General features: G+C 36.2%; 2 protein-coding genes across 2 annotated transcripts in view; both read left to right on the top strand.

The window, feature by feature from the left end:
• The first annotated feature begins 648 nt into the window (after positions 1-648).
• On the top strand, positions 649-9,275 carry LOC128214230 (uncharacterized). The gene is made up of 5 exons (XM_052920589.1): positions 649-1,351; positions 2,402-2,521; positions 3,335-3,398; positions 7,090-7,195; positions 7,650-9,275. The coding sequence occupies exons 2-5, from the start codon at positions 2,468-2,470 to the stop codon at positions 8,524-8,526; spliced, it is 1,101 nt and encodes a 366-aa protein (XP_052776549.1). The 5' UTR covers positions 649-1,351; positions 2,402-2,467; the 3' UTR covers positions 8,527-9,275.
• A 1,954-nt stretch (positions 9,276-11,229) lies between these two features.
• The window catches only part of LOC128213732 (uncharacterized), a 39,079-nt gene continuing 29,803 nt past the window's right edge, over positions 11,230-20,505 (top strand). Inside the window, exons 1-3 of the mRNA XM_052919752.1 lie at positions 11,230-11,329; positions 15,465-15,694; positions 17,123-17,289. Of these exons, the coding sequence (XP_052775712.1) occupies positions 15,570-15,694; positions 17,123-17,289 (292 nt within the window). The 5' untranslated portion in view covers positions 11,230-11,329; positions 15,465-15,569. The remainder of the gene's footprint in view (positions 11,330-15,464; positions 15,695-17,122; positions 17,290-20,505) is intronic.

Here is a 20,505-nt window from a genome sequence, read left to right as displayed (position 1 = left end):
CCATCACGACTTAAACTGCACTGTGTTTTAAATGTCACAAGATAGAAATGTCAGCAATTCGCAGTCAAATCAAAACATTGGAATACTTGAAGAACAGTGAGATACAAGAGTAGCTCTTTGCGAAGAAACCCATTGTTCTTTTACATGCTTAGTGTTAAGCACCTATACACAGGATACATCTTTCCTGGGTTGAACCAGTACTGAGTACACCATTTTCCCAGTGCTGCCCATTAATGTCGAGCGCTAGGCAATGGAGCTACTGGTATCATATTTAATCGCATTTCGGTTTGACGCGACCGGGGTTTGAACTCCCGACCTTACGTACCCGAAGCGAACGCTCTACCATAAAAAGCAGTCAGACAGATTAGTGTAACATGTCTTTAAAAGGCGGACGTGATGGATACTGACCAGTGAACGTCTTGATAAAGAACAGAGGCGATGTTTATATACTTGGATAATAGTCCTCTCAAGTGGCTTGAGATACGGGGCTTATAAGCATTCTGACGAGGTGGAGACCTCGGCGGCCTCTTATATTTGTCGGTTTTCTCTTTCACAATGTGTTTTAGTATTGTAGACGTTTAAGTGTGTAGCTGTTATTATGTGCAATACAAATTATTTCACGAAAGTTAAGTAATAAATTTAAGTGCAAGTGTAAATTTAGGTATTTCTGTGAGAAAGATTAAAGATATTCAGCGAGATCTGTCTTGATAAATAGAAATTACAAGTTATAATGTGCAATGAATCTGTTTTCATTTTCAAAACCAGGATAAAAACAAAGCTGGAGAGTGGATAAGCCCTAAGAAAAACAGACTGGCTAGTGTTCAAGTCAATTACAATAATGAATAATTAAGCAAAGTTCTCGACAGTGGCTGCTAATGAGGTAAAGGAGACAAAAATAACATTCGTGCGATCTTTTTGGGTGTATCGCTCATGACATTGATCAATACAACTTGGGATACCAATAATGAAATTAAAAGCGTTTAATCATCTTCCGTTAGTTCTAATCGATATTGTGGAGAACTAAAATGCTTTAATGTTCCTGCATCTTATTAAATTTCAAAATCACATCTGTCGGGTCACCTGCGTTTTATATCACCAAGCGTGTGTCACTCGTAGCGTGTATTGCAGCTTTCAGGTTATAGGATATAAGACCACACCATGAAACAGGAAATTTAGCGTATCGCTGACAATAAAGCCATCGCGAAATCGTTTCATACCTTACTACATTCTTTAGATGGTAGATGGAAGTTAAGCACTTCAGGCTAAAAGTTCGCACTGTGAATCGTATATAAACAAATCGAATATTTCAAAACCTAGGATATTTAAAGGAATAAAATACCAAATATAGCAGGTAAGCTCAGTTTTGTATATACACCCTGTTGTACTTTTGCATATCTTTTCAATTGATAACTGAATGCTAATTTATGTATGTATTTGAAGCTGACAATTAATATAAAGTATAAATATACGTTACGGGTTCTGACTCGGCTCATTAACATGTCATATTCGTAACAGCCTGTTAAATAAACCTGGTTCTGGTTATAAGGGGAAAATATGAGGCAGCTGATAATTGTTACAACATCTTATACATGTATAAAATCTATCATTGTTTTACCTATCGCTCTGTCTAAGGCTTCTCCTCTCTGAAATAAAGTGAAAATTCTTAACCTTTGGCGAAGATGCTTGTACCTGGTGGCCTAAATGACACATTTCCTACCCATAAACCACATAGGCGAAAACCTTGCCTTCTTTGACCTTTGGTTAGTCATTGATTTGCAAAATCTAATCCCATTATATACTTGTCACATGTTATAGATCAATACGGATAAAGCTTATATTGAACTATAGGTTGTTCAGGCATGTATAATATAATGGCAATTTTACTTGTCAACATAACTCTCCAATGCAATAAACCCGACACCGTGATGTTTATCATACCAGATTAACCAAGCTTTTTTAAGATGTCTTAAACATAGCGTTATCTTAGATAAACACACATAAGAATATGTGTGAGGACATGTATTTGCATATTCTTATAAGTATCGCACCAGATGATGTACATGTACATTCCATATTTAGTAGATACATAACTAGACGTGTTTTAGGGGGAGGTGAGATGTTTGCCATATAAAAACTCGTAAAACCAAATCTCGACTATTAGGAGTATTGTGTGATAACATGAATGGAGTGCTAATTTATACAAATATTGATATACGAATGTATGTATAATTATGAAATTAATTCAATTGAAAATCTATAAATGATTAAATTCAAATACCCGTACGCGTGTAGTGCTTTTAATTTCTCGATGTACATGATGTGTATATTAACTTCTTAAATGATACCCCTAGTCACTCAGGGTTCAACATCCTATGTCATACATATTATCATGTTTTCACAGTAAACATAGTTGATGACGAGTCTTGCCAAGATCAAGCTAGCTGTCTGTTGAGGGGAACTGGCGGGTATGGGGACCAACTACAGCATCAAGGACGCCGCTGAGCACCAACCGCATTCTCAGGTAAAACGGAATGAAGATCCTTCAAAAAGGTGCATTTACAATAAAGGGTGAAGCCGCCCCCTCCCCCAACGCCCCCTTGCGGACCGAAAACCAATTCATTTTCGTGACAATTGACAATCTGTGTAGCACGCCACAATGCCAAATTTTCCGGTTCGTATACCGTCATTCAGACCCATGTACTTCATACAAAGCCCCTGGATAAAGCTTACCCAGATTGGGGTTTCATCCTATAAATTGACTAATGAATAGTGCGTCGTTGTGGAAACATAACTGGAGCGGACCCCACCTGTCTGAGTTCGATCGCTGCCTAACATTGGCCCCGGTCAATAAATTGTTTCAGTGGATAAAGCCAGTGGACAAGGGAATGATTGCACTAAACACAAAAAAAATAAAACATCTTGGCCCCAATTTCTGGAAATACCTGAAAGTCCCTTAAATCAGGATTAAGTTGAGCTCACTATTTAATAAGTTGGTATAATGTGTGTATTAAAAATATGTTATTTTTTCAGAGTTATTGAACTTTATAAGGAAACTATCATCATGATAACCACGAACTATTTGTATATTAAAGAAAATCTGGGATCAATTATACTCCTACTCCAAGGGAAAATCAAGATTATGTCACACATAAAATTTGGCTTAATGAAAAAGGTTACACCGTTGAACTTGAACAAGAAATTGGCGACTGGGTCTCCGTCAACTTCTATAAATCGCTTGACTTATAAGTAACTTAAGACCTGTTATTTATCCCATACAATGAAAATGGCGTGTGTCATAGTATTAATAAAGACTTGACATTTCATTCCATTTCAGTTTTTGTCATTCAACACTTCCGCAAGTTTGGTGTCACCGCTATGGGTAACAAACTCCGTCTACGGTAAGCCTTATTTCGTTACATCAATTTACCAAACGTTTCTTTTGGTTTAACCACAGTCCTGTATCTATATGAGGTATTTTTCATGTAACCGATATGTATTTTAATCTGTATTGGGATTGTCTTATCGAAAAATATACGGGAAAATACCGTATCCAGAATTAAAGCTAATCATTAAAAGTTAAATTTAAAGTTTAACTCGCTAATTTCAAATCATCGTCAGATACCCCCGACCGACCAACTACCACGCTATTCATAAAGTATAACGGAATAAAGTTCTGTGCTTGCCGACGATGATATCGAATGAGAATTGCTTAAATTAATCATTAAAGTTTTAAAATAGATAACAAAAACTGCTAAGAAACATCAACTTGAAATAGCGGACCGACGGTAAGAAACGTGCCTTGATCAGATATACATATATGCGATAACTGATAAAACCTGTTTACGCAAATAACTATGATATGAAATAATAAAAGATGACGGAAAACACAACGGAAAACACAATTAAAAAGGGTAGTTATACCTGGACATAAGAGATGAACTTTTACATGTAATGTGTAAAGATGCAGCCCCTGAACTTGCATTTCGTACCTAAAAATAGATAATTTAGTTGACGACGACGATGATTATGATGATGATGTTTGGTGGTGATGATGATGATGATGATGATGATGGTTGGTGATGATGATGATGATGATGATGATGATGATGATGATGATGGTGGTGGTGGTGGTGGTTGGTGGTGATGATGATGATGATGATGATGATGATGATGATGATGATGATGATGATGATGATGATGATGATGAAATTTTAGGGCAAAGTTTTAAAAATACATTTTTATTCTTTTCTGTTTTCTGTCGAAATTCTTTGTCGAAATGTTTCTAACTAAGAAATTCTATCTTTTTATTTAATGTTTAAATGCAACATTGATGACTGAGTATATAAGTATATATTTTTTCGCGTTTAGCCTTTTTAGGCTCGTATACAAAAATCAAAATTGAGTGCATACCTAAATAACAAACTCCGTTTAGTGTATAAATTGAACTTTTGAGGTAACTTTTAAAAACATACTTGATTCTTATTTTTATTTCAAATGTTCGTCAAAATTAGATAAAACTACATTCTAACCTATTGAAACTGATATCGTTGGTGTAATCTTTCTCCGGTGACCCATGAGGTCCCCCGACCTTGTAATCTACCCGTTAATGGTCTAACCCCATACCCATATATTGCAGTTATTTAAAGTACCTGGCCCAAGCAACTCAACAGTTGACTTCAAAATAAGCGTTAAAACAAGAACTGAAAAGGGGCGGTATTAAAGAAGGTATTCGGTGCATTATTACCCACCGCCGTACCGATGGTTTTGGAAGTTGGATAATGTCAGGCAAGGGGAGATAATCTCCCCAATAATGTTTTCTCTATTCGTTGAAGACTTGGAATTATATTTACAAAATAGAAATGATTGTGGGTTAGCTTTGCAGGATATATGTTTAATTTTATTACTATATGCCGATGATATGGTCGTACTGGGTGAAACCCCAGAAGATTTACAAATGTCACTAGATAGATTACATAATTACTGTACTACTTGGGGTTTAGAGGTAAACATAGCTAAGACAAAAATTGTGGTATTTCGCAAAAGGGGTGGTACAAAACGAAATGAGACTTGGATATATGGAAATGAAAATGTGGAGATTGTTAACGATTTTAACTATTTAGGCGTTACGTTGAATTATACTTGTAATTTTAATCTTAATACCCAAACACTGTACGGTAAAGGTTTAAAAGCAATGAACACGTTGTTGTCTAATTTAAAAAGGTATGAATGTAAACCAAGGCTAGCACTGCAGTTATTTGATGCCTTCGTTTCATCTATTATTACATATGGTTGTGAAATATGGGGATTTACAAAATCTGCACAGTTGGAGAGGATACATTTGAAGTTTTGCAAAACTATACTTGGGGTTAGACAAACAACATCCAACGCTGCTATATATGGTGAATTGGGTAGATACCCGTTACATATTAATAGATACATACGGATTTTAAAATACTGGTTTAAACTTAAGAAAAGCGATAATATATTTATTCAATCGGTCATTGAAGATGCTATGTTAGATATTGATAATGATAAGTCAAACTGGTTTAGTAATGTGAAGATCCTTCTTACACGATATGGATTTTATTATGTATGGTGTGATGATTCACAGATAAACGAAAACCATTTTATTTGTATTTTTAAACAATGTCTTATAGACGAATATTTACAGCAATGGCAACGAAATGTCAACGAAAATGGTATTTTAACTTTGTATAGAGAACTAAAAACCTCATTTGAATTTGAATATTATTTAGTAAATATCGCGTCAAGAAGCCTGAGAATTGCTATTACAAAATTACGTATCTGTTCCCATAATCTAAGAATACATACTGGTAGATATGATAGACTGGAAAGAAACTTGCGTCATTGTCAATTATGTGATTCTAATGAATTAGAAGATGAGTATCACATTATGTTTAAGTGTTCATTATTTGTTATGTTAAGACAAAATTATATTAAACGTTATTACAGAGTTAGACCTAGTATGTTTAAACTTGTTCAGCTGTTAAATACACAAAATAAATCTGAAGCATTAATGTTAGGTAAATATGTATCGGAAGCATTTAAGATTCGTAATACATTATTAATGAATATATAAACCATATCATTAATTTTTCATCGTAATAAGTAGTTTTTTTTTATTTTTTTACATTATCATTTAGAATATTTAAATCACGTTTTACCTTTAAGTTATGATATTTAATTCTATTGTCGTCTGTATTCAATTATATATTGAAAATGATTGTTCCAACATGTATTCATATACAAATGTCAAATAAAAAGCTTGTACTAACTTATGATGATTGCAATAACACTTTTTTTTCAGTTCATCCTTTGTATGTCAATAATACCAGTCGCTATCAGCTTAGTTTAGTTGTAATGCTGATATGTTTATATGTAACCATAACACACATACTGTTAAATTTACGTGTTATAGAATATGTTCTGTTCTGTATACATTTTAGTTTGGTAGATTTGTGATTTACAATTTCAGTTCATCCTTCAAAAAAAGTTGATTATAATATTTATTTAATAGTTCACACTACACTGTATAATTGTAATTGTAATATATTTATTATGTATATGAAACACAAAAAACTGTATAGTTTACGTGTAATAAATTCTGTTCTGTTCTGTTCTTCTGGCGTTATCTGTCCGTCCGTCCGTCCATCAGTCCTTCCGTCCTTAAAGCTGGGTAACGTAGGTCATACACTAAAGGTACTTGGTCAATTCTAAATGCTCTATATACTCTAAATATTATTTCAAACAATAGCAAACAAGCTTATAACTCATACCCAATGTTCATAAGTCACTCTGCAGCCTAACTGCATGTTCGGTTTGAATATTTCAACAACACTTATATCTTGCATTCTGCTCCATCTACTTTGTCTAATCAGGCGGGGGATATCAATTTAAACGAATTTGCTTGTTAAACTAAACAAAAGCCCACATTTTGCATATCAAAGAAGTATATTGGATATTGGCAGCGACGGCGGTGGCCCTGACTTTTGATTTCCTTGATGCACGCTATTGTAATACTAGTAATTAAACCATTCCGGTGACTAACCACATGTGTTCTCTCTGCAGGCCTGACGGGTGCGATGTTGGCGGCGGTGGCGGCGGCCCTCACGTATGAGTGTTTGCGCGAGTACCTGCTCCACCCCCAGCGGCTGTCTCGCTTGCAGTACTCAGGGTAAATAAAAGAGGATGGACCATCATAAGCGTGTTGGTCTTGCCATAAGTCCAACCGTAACTACTCGGCTATCTCCGGCATGTTCGGATATACATCTTTGGGTGAAGTCGAGTTTGTTCCAATTGGTCATACTGCCGAGTGTCTTCCAATTGGTCATAATTGTGTCCACCACTCTTAGTTGTGGTGTAGGGTTAGATATCGTCATGGCTCCTCATGTTGGACGTCATTATTGGTTTCTACCCGAATTTCAACAGTCTCGAATTGTTGCCACATTTAGCTAATAAAAGTGTTTCAATTGGGTCAACGTTTATCGCATAACCTTTGTTAAAAAAACGTCTGTATATACACATGTGTCGTATTCTCCTATAACAATTAAGTCTCTTTTTTATGTCTTAAAACATTAAAAACAACGTCATGCTAATATTTTACATGTGTATTTCTATGTGTTTTTCAGCTCGGAGTGCTTCGGCGCCCCGACGATTTCCTGCGGGGAGAAACTTGGCCAGACCATTATTTACACGATGCGCGTCTCGTTCGCCTATTTCCTCATGTTGTGCGTGATGACCATGAATATTTGGCTTCTTGTCGCCGTCTTCGTCGGCTCTACCGTCGGATATCTCGTCGGCAAACCGTTGATGGCAAACGGAATTCACGACGCCATATCCTCCCATGGTTATGAGAGCGTCAGTCTACAGATCTCGAGTGGTGGACGGAAAAACAGCAAACGGACGGAGCGGTCACTTTCGTGGCGATATCAGCCAATCAACGTCCGTAAAATTAATTCTAGCAAGCGAGGGTCGGATTCTGTGTTTGAAGAAGAGCTAAATAGTGGTAAAAGAATACAAACTAGTTCTAAAATTTACAAACGTGACATTAAGCCGAGTCAAGAAATGGCTGGCGTCGCAAACGACAATGATCCCAATAATGTTTGGCTACGAAAGGATTCGGAAAACCTTGACAGTTTGGATTCTAATTCAGGGACAGCCGACTTACAATCAAGCGCAAGTATCGATAATCAATTTGACAGTATCCGCTCATCCAGTAGATTTCGTTCAACCAGTAAAATTATAAACAGTTCATTAACTTCACAACGCAGTACTAGTAATGTTTCGCGCCAAAGTTCATCAAGTACAATACGTATCGTCCAAGCATCCCCTGAACTTCAACGTGGCCGGACGCACGCAGAAGACGCGCACGTGCAAAGGAGTGCGTCATCGGCGTCATATGGACGATTTAAACCTACCAGCCGACAAATACGAAAACAAGTGTCGTTAAATGAACCACAGACGTACCATCCACATGTATACGGCCGAGAAACTGACAGAGTGTAACTTAAGTTCTCAAGAGTGTTCAACGTTGAAATGCCATAACAAGTGTGTCGCATCATGCAAGTTCTGGCTCAAAGCTGATTTTTGGCGGAAATTAGTTATTGGGTCATCGTGTCATTTTTGTTCATTTTATTCTTAATGCTACATTGTTTTTTACAATTCGAGGCTTCCGAGTATGGACACAAAATCCGATGATGCGAAACATATCGATTAAGTTGCTTTATTGAGAAAATATTCAATCATAACAATAATGCCGCGTGATATTTTGTCTCAAAGTTTAATTTGGGCGCAAATGGGTCATTGGGTCATGGAGTCATTTTTGTTAGTGCAATACTGTTTTTTTTTAAATCGTGGTTTCTGACTTCGGACCAAAAGTCCGGTGATGCGAGACATATCATGTTGATTTATTGAGAGCGTGGTAGTTGAACCGCTTAGAGCCAGTATGAGATTATTATTATAAATGCAACCATATCAATGATAATATGTAATTCGTATGTCATGTTGTATATTGTGTACAATTATTGCCAAGTGCTCATTGTATGAAGTATAACTGCTTAAAACAGTATCGTGAACTAATGTTGTATTTTTTTACAATTACATGTATTTTATTTGTATGTACAGTAAATGTGCATTATTTTTAACATTGGAGACAGTTTGCTTTAAATATATTGAGTCAGCGGACGGTGCATTTTTTCGCCTTTTATACTGTATTATGCCTGTATAAATATAAGCAATAAAATGTGTTTTTTATGGTAACATTTTTGTTTTTCAATGAATACAATGATAGCCAAACAAACTTTAAATACTTTGGAAGCCTGCTTTTGAACAGTGTCTCCTGCTATTATTCCAATTATCGAATAGTTCGTCCTGTGTATGCAGTACCCATATTCATAAATTATGACGTGTTTATGAAAGCCAATATATATGTGTTAAGTGCGGAACAACATGGCGGATTCTTTGGGTATTTTGTATTATTGTCCTTTACTTACATTTCCGTAAAAATAATTTACGTTGGACCATGGACCTATAAACCATTTATAGGTCCGTGGTTGGACTCACTAAATACTACTACAAAGTCGTATATCACGTGCCTCCAACATGAATGATTCAAAGCAATAGGTCTTGGACTATTCACCGTCGCGGCGGTGGCTCCATATTTTTCCATTTTGGGTCACTAATCTAAGTATCGTACCAAAATGGCGTCTGTTTTCCGATTCCTATGAATAAATGAAACATTTCCAATAAATAAACCAATGTAAACAGGTTGTCGACCTGATATTTATGTTACGGGGTCAGTAGGTGACCCGATATGGGATATACGGGACGCAGGAAACCATATTCTGTTTCGAGCTTCGCTCTCATCCCATAAATTTTCCTGTGCCCCGTATATCCAATATCGGTTGGCCTGCTAACGTCGTAATGCACCAGTCAATTGCAACCACGCCCCCCCCCCAAGGTCCGGGGGTATACCGGGGATAGCCGGGGAAATGGGCCGTGGTTTTACCTTCCATGTGGCCCCGCAGTGCATGCGGTGGTTTTGTTTTCGCGTCAAAAAAGCGGGGAATGGGCCTTACCTAGGGTCCCTGGGGTGCGGGGGGGGGGATTTTACCATCAGTATCTCCCCGCAGGGCGGAGATTTTACCCGGGCTTGGCTTGACCGAAAGTCAAAGTCCCCGCTATTCCCCGGACCTGGGGGAGCCGTGGTTACAATTGACTGGTGCATAACTTATAATATTACAAATGTTGTCGGCGTGATATATACGTTACGGGGTTATTAGGTGATCCGATATGCTTAGTCACTCTTGTGGAAACGATGTTGCGCTAGAGAGTTAGCTTGTGTCTTGGGTGAGCCGGAGTACCCGAATTATAAAAACACACAAATCTCACATACTCCGATGCCAAACGCCTTGACAATTTCGCTAACACCACTGCGCAAACCGAACAACCGGCTGGGTCCGCCCCTTCTGTTCATTTAGTATTTCCCTTGTTTTACCCTTGTTCACTATGAAGAACTGGACCTAGAGACAAGAGTGGCTCTATGGTCCAGTGTTAAACCACTCGACTGCTGACTCAGTATTCTCAGTCTCGTCCATCTTGTATACTGACATACAATGCATGCATCTTAGTTCATTTCAGCTGCCGTTCGAGTGTCTAATATTCGCTATCTGAGAGACAATTTTATTAAGTAAGAGAGTCAGTTGATTGAAAATGTGATATATACACATATTAATATAGAAAAAAATCGGGAACCCATTCCGGGTAATACATTCAAAGGCACTAGGCTGCCTTTATCATAGAAAGGACCAGAGGCGGACCGTTTATAAACAATTGAAAGACTACATTAAATGTTGGGAGGGGCACACTATCGCTAGATAATATAGTCGTATAATTATGCATAGCGGGGAGGGGAGCGGTGTTGACCCTCGTGAGTTCCAACTTGTTCTCTTTAAACATTTAAGCTGTCGAATGTCTCCGAATCCGCCACTGGAATGATCGCAATATTCTATGACAATTCCATTACTTATAATTGAAAAAAAAATGCTTTGTAAGAATACATTTAAAAATACATCTTTTACTGACTTTGTGTTAATGCCTGGTAGTAGGTTTCCGACGTATTGATATTGCAAACGGGGAAGGAACTCCAGTTGGTGAGGTACTAAGAAGAAATTAGTATAACGTAATCATTAGAGTAGTTCGTAGCCTTTCGAATTACGAATCACCTCCCTTGATGTGTTTGTTGGCGAAATTGTTATTGTTTATGTTATTTTGGATTAAGGATGATTTTGACATAGTGACCTATTTTTGAGTAAGCTTTTTACACATTATAATTCGCTATCAAACGTAAGCTCATAATTTTTACATATTGTATTGTTTGTATGGGAATCTTTTTCTATCTGATGTATCGATTCGTAGCCAAATTGTTCGTACCACTAAATTACCAGCACAAATGTCAAAGAATCATTACCTGACGTTTGTCTCTGGTCTACATTGATATTTGCTATGACCTTGGCTTTATAAATCTCTGTATCCAAATAGCACCTTAGCCTGGAAAATGAGTTGAACATAAATTTTGCCAACACCTTTCTCTTATTACACTTACAGAGTTTTATGAAACACAAATAATAGTCAAATTAAGATCGACTTCTGTCAACAAAGCATCCCAATTTTGGTACAATCTAGCAGGTGCCGGTTATCTTTCCGCTCAATATACTTAGTGCTGGGATCTGTCATTCTGGGCTAGGAAATCAACAAGTGGGATATGGACGCGTAGAGTCGCCAAATAAAAACTCATCAAAGAATCTAAAGCTGCTGTTTATATGGGCTACAGACTAATTAGAAAGACAAAATAGATCATATCAGACAACCCCCTTTGATATCAGCCATATGGGTTATATATTTCTTAACAGACATTAATATTCTTACAGCCATTGAATGTATATGGGTGTAAGAATGTGGTCTTCTAAAAAATGTGACATGGCTATCTACAATATATACAGTAGGAACAGTACCATTTTCCCTTTGGTTTTTAATGTAATTCCAATATGATCGTGTTATTGCGACCTTCACAATTATCAAGAATTCCTTAGCTATGCATGGTTAACCATGAATATCTTTAAGTTTGCGCCACGACAAAATCAAAGCAGTGATAAATACAACACCCACAACCTGAATAATTGAAATTATACACGACTGCTTCAATCTGAGCATTTAAATTCAATCATGGAGGAAGTGGATAAAGTATATTTTTCACTCCATGCTGTCAAGGACAACGTTCAATAACAAGCATTCAAATGTATCAAAACTTATTTGTATTTAATCTGTTTTAACAAATATTTATGATATAAGAAGGCTATCAATAAATCACATCTCATCTGGGTCATTGAATACAATTTTTAATTAATCTCATTTATCAAGGCTCATTTTTTTCACATTTAGAAAACAATTTTGATTAATTTGTCATACCCATACATGTGATAATTTCTTGGGTCGATTCCGGGACACCCATCGTAATGTCAACGCACACTAGGGGGGTCCCAATTTTTTTTAAATGGGGAACGTCTCGGGTGCATTCTATAGCAAATCTGGGGCTATTTTAGTCGTTTTTAACGTCGGGAAAATGTACCTATTTTGACTGCCAAGACGTATTTTTTTACTTGACATGGTTGTTTTTTTTTCTGCATTTTCTTGAAAAAATAAAACCACCAGATATTTTCCCAGGCTTTAAATGAAGTGCTAACCAGGAGGATATGCAGTCTACTTTCGGTTTCATCAAAACAGGAAATAAACAACTATACGGGCACCTGTTTTCCCGCGCTTTTGAGAACATGCGTTACAAAATATTTATTTTTTCATCACATTTAAAACGTTTGCAATTTATGACACACAATATTTTTCAGACGATAAAGAAGATTTTCCAGTCGATGAGCTTTTTTCCGTTTGGAGATGCATATAATTTTGATAGAGACGTGTCAACAATCGGCTGTATAAAGCACTCTATATAACCACCTGTAAACCCCATATCGTCAGTTTTATTTCGGCGTAAAAATACACACGATAGTTCGGAAAAAAGGTCAAAACACTAAAATTCCTTATGGACGCATAAGTTGTTAAAAGTATAACGACGTATCGACTTTGAAATTTGAAAGGAATATGGGATGTTTTCCGTGTTTTAATTTTGTTTTTTTTACTCATTTTGTCACTTTCTTTGAACTTACCTTCATGCTCGTTTGTTGGTAAAATGTGTGAAAAATATCAATTCATCGATTAAAAGCTATCATTCATAAGACCAAACAAATCCATATGAAAACAATGAATTTGTATACAAGAACCCTCCCCCACTCGTTAAGCACAACAATAGGCCGATAGATCAATTATCGGGTGATTGACGATGACCTCGACAACACACGTACCAATTAACGGATTAGTGTCAACATGTCCTGTGTTTTACGACCAGTGTCCCGGACAGGCAAAATAGCTGACTTACATTGGTAAAATTAAGATAATCGATTCCGATTCTGAGATTTTTTTTTTTTTTCGTTTTTTTTATGACTTTCCGGGACAAACATGCACCCTCCGTGACTCCGTGACAGAGATACGATTTCCAGGACAATCCCGGACGTCCGGGACGTTATCACATGTATGGTCATACCACTCATGTCATATCTTCCATAAACAAAATGTGGATAATTATCATCAGTGCCAAAAGCAGGGAATATGATTGTGAAAAAATGAACATTTCTACAATATACGTATATATATATACTAGTAGTAAGCCTAAAGCTGTGTTTTTAGTGGGGTATTTTTTCATTACCTAAAAGGCCCCTGTTTTTTTTCTCTTCAAATTCATTATTGAATGCTTCCAATTTGGGTAACAACCTTTTCATGAATGAAAAAAAGAAATGTATTTCTTGAAAGAAAAAGGATCTTGACAAGACCATCGTAAATACAGTGTATGTATAAATAAAAATCAAAATGGGTATATTTGCTATTAAGTCAACTCTTTTGGCGCGGTTTTTGTATTTTCCGGAAAAAAAATCCCAATTTGAAAGGCACAGGCGGTTTCAACGTAAAATGTAATTAAAAGTATTAAACTGCCATATTTCCCACTGAAATTTTCAAGAATTGTGTGACCCAATTTGTCAGCGTGTGACTAATGAAAATAAGAAGAGGCCAAATATATAATTTGTTTTGCATTTCCAGACAGACTCATGGAAATAACCAATTGTTGAAGCCTCTCCAGCAATAATAGATTTGAATTTGATTTTCATTACTGAATTAAGGGGTTGGGAAGTAAAAAAAAATACACCCAAACCCCATTTAAAACTACCCACAAACTGCAAACAAACTATTTATTAATTGAAACATCAGTTATTCACAGTGTCTGGCATAGCATAGACCCAAATTAATTCAACACATGAATGATCATTAAAACTTATTTTTAGAAGCAGCATTTTTGAATCAAACCGCAGTTGATTAATGTATGTATATATGTACATAATTTAATGAATCTTTTCCTGTGGTTGAGATGTAATATTTTAACCCTCTGAACATCATGTTCTGTTACAGATCTAAATTGTTAAGTTTGCATAATTATAGTTGTTTAAATGTACAGATAGCGTGTAAGTTATCCTGTAGATAAAGACAGATTGTTTCGTGTTAAACAATATGGTGGACAAAAGACTAGTTGTAAATTGCTTTATTGATTAGATATATTAGAAATGCCGTGTTATGATCAGTTAGGATTTAACGTAAACCAGGAAGCTAGGTTTATCAATGTTAAATGCATAGTTACACTCAAGCTTGAAGTTGTCTTATTCACTTCACATCCCTAATTTATTCATTATGATCAAGTGTGCATAAAATTTGGAAAACAGAAGTATAATATTGTAGCTCTAATCATGCTCTTGTGGTATTTTAAGATTAACTTTCATGCTTTATGATATTAAAGGCAGAGCTAACTTCTACTCTGCCAATGCCTATGCATATCTATAAAATCATGAGAATGATTCTAGCATTGATGTTCTGGGTGTTGTGTTTTTGCAATAAAAAAATGTATATATATATGTTACATTGTTATTAAACAGATGATAGAGTTAGTTTTTATCCATTATTATGGAGATAGTACTTAACCCCAGTCACATGCATTGTTAAATGATTTTAAAATGATAAATCTTGCAATAAAGAATAAATATTACTAATGATAGTCTAAACAGAAACCTTTAGCTTGTTTCTAAATTCTAAAAAACTTAACTTAATTTGGAAGTTACTTTATTTAAAATGTGTTTAATTTTGCATTTCATTTTTTGCATATATTTGCTTATGTATGTGTTTTGTGTTACTGTTATGTTTAAATGAATGCTTTGGGCCAAACTGATATAATGGTAACTCATTCTTCCTTGCCGGAAGGTCCTTGAATAATAACAATCTTGTTGACATTCCAGGATACAAATGGTAGAGGATACAATTGACATAAATTGAGAGAGAGAAAAAAAACAATAAAAAAAGTACTATCAAACTTGAAGCTACTCTCCTGTAGTGAAGATCGAATGAAGGGTTCAAGACAGAACGGGCTGTCTGCGGATGTTCGGGACAGCATGACACTGCTGGATTCCACAGACAGCGAAGTGGAGTGGCTTAACCTACCACCGATCAAGGGCAAGAAACCAAAAAAGTATGTATAAATAGTAGTGATAGCTGTTTATTCTAATGATATCTTTTAAGACCAAAGAAAATATTGTTTGTTCCCATATTACTGCCAAAAAATTTGGGTCTGTAGATCATGATTACTTTTTGGTCTGGATATCATTTTCACATTTTCTGGGTCAACATTTTTACATTTATGTGTCTTTTTGGTGCACAAAAATAAACAAAAAAGATCTGTGTCATAGCAATAAACAAATAAGGGTGCCATCCAGAATCATCCTAATGTTTTGCACTTCAGCCTAATTAGTTTATTGCCATGACACAGACCATTTTTGTATATTTTTGTCATGGGTAATGCTTAAAGCCCTTCAAACCATGTGTTGGAATAGTATCTCATTCTTATCAGACATTTTATTTCTTTCTTTAGGAGGCCAAAGTCTAAACCATAGCCCAGGATGATACATGTTGTAACCCATGGGCGGTGGTTAAAGCCCTTTAAAAAGCTGGTGTGGTAAAATTGTGTCTTATGCTTATAAGAAATTCTCTTTCTTTTTTTAAGGAGGCCAAGGTCTTAACCAATAGCGGAATATACATACTGTAGCTCATGGGCTATGATAAAAGGCCTCCTCATGGTTGTGTGGGGGAATTTATCTCATTATTATCAGACATTCTCTTTCTTCAGGAGGTGCAGGTCTTAACAATAGCCCAGGAAACATGTTGAAACTCATGGATGATGCTAAAAGCCTTTCAAACCATGAGGAATTGTATCTCATTCTTATAAGACTTTCTCTTTCTTTGTCAAGAGGAAGATATCTAAACCAATAGCCTAGGAGGATACATGTTGTAGCTCATGGGTGGTGCTGAAGGGCCTCCTCACATTCAGTGTGGTGGAATTTATCTCATTTTTATCAGAAATTCTCTTACTTTCTACAGGAGGCAGAGGTCTAAACCAATAGCCTAGGATGATACATGTTGTAGCTCATGGGCGGTGCTGAAGGGCCTCGTCACTGTCAGTGTGGTGGAATTTATCTCATTTTTATCAGAAATTCTCTTACTTTCTACAGGAGGCAGAGGTCTAAACCAATAGCCTAGGATGATACATGTTGTAACTCAATGGTGGTGCTGAAGGGCCTCCTCACTGTCAGTGTGGTGGAATTTATCTCATTTTTATCAGAAATTCTCTTTCTTTCTTCAGGAGGCAGAGGTCTAAACCAATAGCCTAGGATGATACATGTTGTAGCTCATGGGCGTGCTGAAGGGCCTCCTCACATTCAGTGTGGTGGAATTTATCTCATTTTTATCAGAAATTCTCTTACTTTCTACAGGAGGCGGAGGTCTAAACCAATAGCCTAGGATGATACATGTTGTAGCTCATGGGCGGTGCTGAAGGGCCTCCTCACTGTCAGTGTGGTGGAATTTATCTCATTTTTATCAGAAATTCTCTTACTTTCTACAGGAGGCGTAGGTCTAAACCAATAGCCCAGGATGACTCATGTTGTAACTCAATGGTGGTGCTGAAGGGCCTCCTCACAGTCGGTGTGGTGGGGGGCATCCTCGTTCTCAGTTTCACCTCAGTCTGGCTCACTACCCAGATCAATGACCTCCAAGAAAAACTAAGAGCAAGTGAGTGGTGGTGATTTATAGAAAACTGGACATTAGGAGTTTGCCAAACAGTGGCTGTATAAAAGAGACTTTAGTAGAAACTACATAATGGGCCGATTGTTAACAATGTGATTAACAACATCAGCTTTAACTTGTGAGCATGAACTATTAAATGATGTGCTCACATATTTTGATATATACAATTACAGCTGAAACAGTTGTCTCAAATCTTGTTAGAAATATGGCAGAGGAAGAGTGTATTGATTAAACTTCCAGAGTAGAAACAAATTGAAAGTTAATGTTGATGATGTTAACAGCGTTGTTAACTTTAACAATGTTCTAAAAAATCGGCCCAATGTGTTTTTTTATTGACAGAAAGTATTAATCGACCCAGCTATGGTACCCAGGCTTTAAAATCAAGTCTGTTTAGTACCAGTTATTAATTTGGCTAAATGAAATAAGATACTTAATTAAGCATGTTATGCTTCTGATTTACCAAGGGCTGATTAAACTCACTTCAAACAAATGCATGAAGTGTAAACCATGTACAAATTGTCATGCTTCTGAAAGAACCAGTCATGTCTCAGGTGAACTCAAGGATTTCAGGAACTTGTGTATAGGAATGTCACATTAACAAATCAACAATAATATCTACATACACTAAAATCTTCTGCTGTCCAAAAATAATGATACATTAATGTTTTATTTTATTCTTTCATTTTACTAGGTATTAAGAATTTCAGATTCTGGGGGCCATTTAAACGAAGATTTTAGTTGATTAAAATAAAATTATCATAGTGTTATTATTTTGCTATATGTTTGAGTAAATTGAACTTGAGCCAGTATTAAAAATGAAGGCAAAGTTGAGAAAATAATTTCAAGTATAAGAAATCAATGTGTTGTAAAATTTATACAGATTTAAAATGATTGAAGTTTTGGCTAAAATCTTTCATTGAAATGACTGGTAAGCCTGCGGTTTCAACTGTGTTTTTGTTACATGTACTTTTTTGGATTTGCTGAAAGGACTATGCTGACATTATCCTCACGCAATTTTCTAAAAATATAAGCATTGCAGTGCAACAACATTTTCAAATATTTAATTTTCCTGAGCTTTTATTTGGAATTACCAATGAAAAGAAGTTCTGCTGTTTTCTATATTTATTTAATGCACCAGTCAATTGTAACGACGGCCCCCCCCAGGTCCGGGGGTATAGCCGGGGAAATGGGCTGTGTTTTTACCTTTCCGGTAGCCCCGCAGTGCCGGGTGAATGTGGTGGTTTTGTCTTCCCGCAAAATATAGCAGGGAATGGGCTTTACCTAGGGTCCCTTGGGTGCAGGGGCATTTGGCGTGGATTTTACCATCAGTTCGTCCCTGCAGGGAGGGGATTTTACCTGGGGTTGGCTGGACTGAAAGTCAAAGTCCCCGCTATTCCCCGGACCTGGGGGGGCTGTGGTTACAATTGACTGGTGCCTTATCTTAACACAGACCTATTAACTAGGACCTATGGTTTATGGTTAAGACATGAATTGTCCACATTACTCACCATGTTTCTCTTGTAAATGCCACAGAAATGGAAGCTGTTTCATCAGTAAATGGATAGAAATGATATAGTAATGGTAAGAGAACTGATGAACATTGAAATGAAAATAATCAATTGATCAGCTTACATTATATATGAATAGTTTAACTACATGTACGCCACCAGATGACTAAAGTATTTTTATGACCAAGCTGGTTGTGAGAGTCTAGTCTATCCTCTAGAATGTTAATGTTATAATCACTAGTGGATCCAAGGGGGAAAGAGATGCGGGGCACACTTGGCGCCCCCCCCCCCCCCCCCCCTTGAATCGTCAAATTTTACTTTTTATTTCAATATTTCAATATGCCCCCCCCCCCCCCTTGAAATGTCCAAGTTTACTTTATTGAAAGGAAAAAAGGTAATAAAATGCACAGTTTCAGCCAGAAAATGTTATGAATTACTTGGAGGAGTCCCCATGAACCCCCCATGCCAAGACTTGATATGTTTTGTGTCTAAAGTTTTGATTATACAAATGTGGTCTTAGCTTGTTATTAAACTTATCCGACACAAGCCAGTGCAACATTTCTTTTGAAACACAGTTGAACATTGTTTATCTTTTGTGTCTGATCCCAAGTGGTTGGAAAGTCAGAAATGTGATCTTTGCTTGTTTTACTTATTTTGCCATCAGCTGATACAACATTTCTTTTTCATTTCATTTCTCTCAGCTGAACATGTTTGTATTTTGGGTTGGATCTTTGGTGGTCAGAACTGTGATATTTGCTTGTTTAACTTTTTTTGACATCAGCTGGTGCAACATTACTCTTTGAACACAGTTACATTGTTTATAGATTGGGTTGGATCTTGGGTGGTCAGAAATGTGATCTTTGTTTGTTTTACTTATTTTGACATCAACTGGTGCAACATTACTCTTTGGACACAATTACATAGTTTATAGTTTGGATTGGATCTTGAGTGATCAGAAATGTGATCTTTGATAACAGATTGTTTTGTTTATTTTGACATCAACTGGCATAACATAGCTCTTTCGACACAACTGAATATTGTTTTATCTTTTGAATCTGATCCTGAATGGTCAGAAATGTGATATTTGCTTGTTTAACTTATTTTGACACTAGTTGGTGCAACATTACTCTTTGGAGTCCTATGTTTTGACACATTTGAATATTGTTTTATCATTTGACTCTAATTCTGAGTGGTCAGAACTGGTGACATCAAGTGCAGCTCTGTCGTCAACTGGTGGGTAAAAAACATTAGCTTCCCCTGAGGAAGACAAAAAAGAATGTACTATTTCTTGGTGAGATAGCCTCTGTATTTTGTATACAGGGCCTAAAAAAAAAATACATTTGGTTCGGGTTACCCGACCCTACCTACGGAATAGGCGCCGACCCTAACGTTTTTATAGTCAGTTTGAAAAAAAAAAATGAAAAACTAAAAAAAAAAAAAAAAAAAAAAATTCTTTTTTTTTTGCTTTTCAAAATGTAGTTTAAAACCTTAATTGCTTATATAGAAGATAACTTTAACACCATTCTCCAATGATGAAAATGACATTCTTATATAAAGCCTAATGAAAAATAAATAAAAAAAAGCCTACCTGCCTACCTATTTTTGAAAAGGATGTAACCCTAACCAAACATTTTTTTTTTTAGGCCCAGGGTTTAATTTGCGTTATATACATAAATGTATGAAAAACTCATTT

This window comes from Mya arenaria, chromosome 13, assembly GCF_026914265.1.
Source record: "Mya arenaria isolate MELC-2E11 chromosome 13, ASM2691426v1".
Classification (NCBI taxonomy): domain Eukaryota; kingdom Metazoa; phylum Mollusca; class Bivalvia; order Myida; family Myidae; genus Mya; species Mya arenaria.
Note: the sequence above shows the minus strand (reverse complement) of the source record. Positions and strands in the feature narration are given on the sequence as shown.